This window comes from Belonocnema kinseyi, chromosome 8, assembly GCF_010883055.1.
Source record: "Belonocnema kinseyi isolate 2016_QV_RU_SX_M_011 chromosome 8, B_treatae_v1, whole genome shotgun sequence".
NCBI classification, from domain to species: domain Eukaryota; kingdom Metazoa; phylum Arthropoda; class Insecta; order Hymenoptera; family Cynipidae; genus Belonocnema; species Belonocnema kinseyi.
This window is the reverse complement of record NC_046664.1, coordinates 105,009,924-105,010,369: the sequence shown is the minus strand read 5'-3', so window position 1 is coordinate 105,010,369 and position 446 is coordinate 105,009,924. Positions and strand designations below refer to the sequence as shown.

Here is a 446-nt window from a genome sequence, read left to right as displayed (position 1 = left end):
ATTTTACAAGCAATTTTTATGCAACTACTGAAGAAGCATATCTAGTCGCGAAGGGATCCTTTATGGACGAACTGGAAAAACTCTCAAATGACCTTGCTTCTACGTCCATGAATGATTCAGCTCCACAGATTGCTGGATTATCATCTCAGTTGATGCCTACTTTCGGAGCGCTTTGAGAATAAACGAGTTCTTATCAACTCTCATTTGGCTGAGCTTTTTTCAATCCAGCAAATGAAAGCTGATTCTTCGAGTGCTCTGAAGGAGGTATATAATGCAACGATTGATAAAGTCGAAGCTTTATCTGCTTTGGAAGAACCGGTGGGCAAATGGTCATCATGGCTGATGGTCTGTCAAGTTAAAGCGTGGGTGGCTTTACTCGCAGTCGGTAAGGTGTATCGACATGATTTTGGTGTCAAAATATTAAGAAGAGCTCCCTCTTTCATGCT

At 41.5% G+C, this 446-nt stretch overlaps 1 protein-coding gene across 1 annotated transcript in view; it reads left to right on the top strand.

Annotated features, from left to right (window-relative positions):
• Positions 1–335: 335 nt before the first annotated feature.
• LOC117178635 overlaps positions 336–446 on the top strand; it is a 4,146-nt gene continuing 4,035 nt past the window's right edge. The window contains exon 1 of the mRNA XM_033370057.1: positions 336–345. Coding sequence (XP_033225948.1) covers positions 336–345 — 10 coding nt within the window. The remainder of the gene's footprint in view (positions 346–446) is intronic.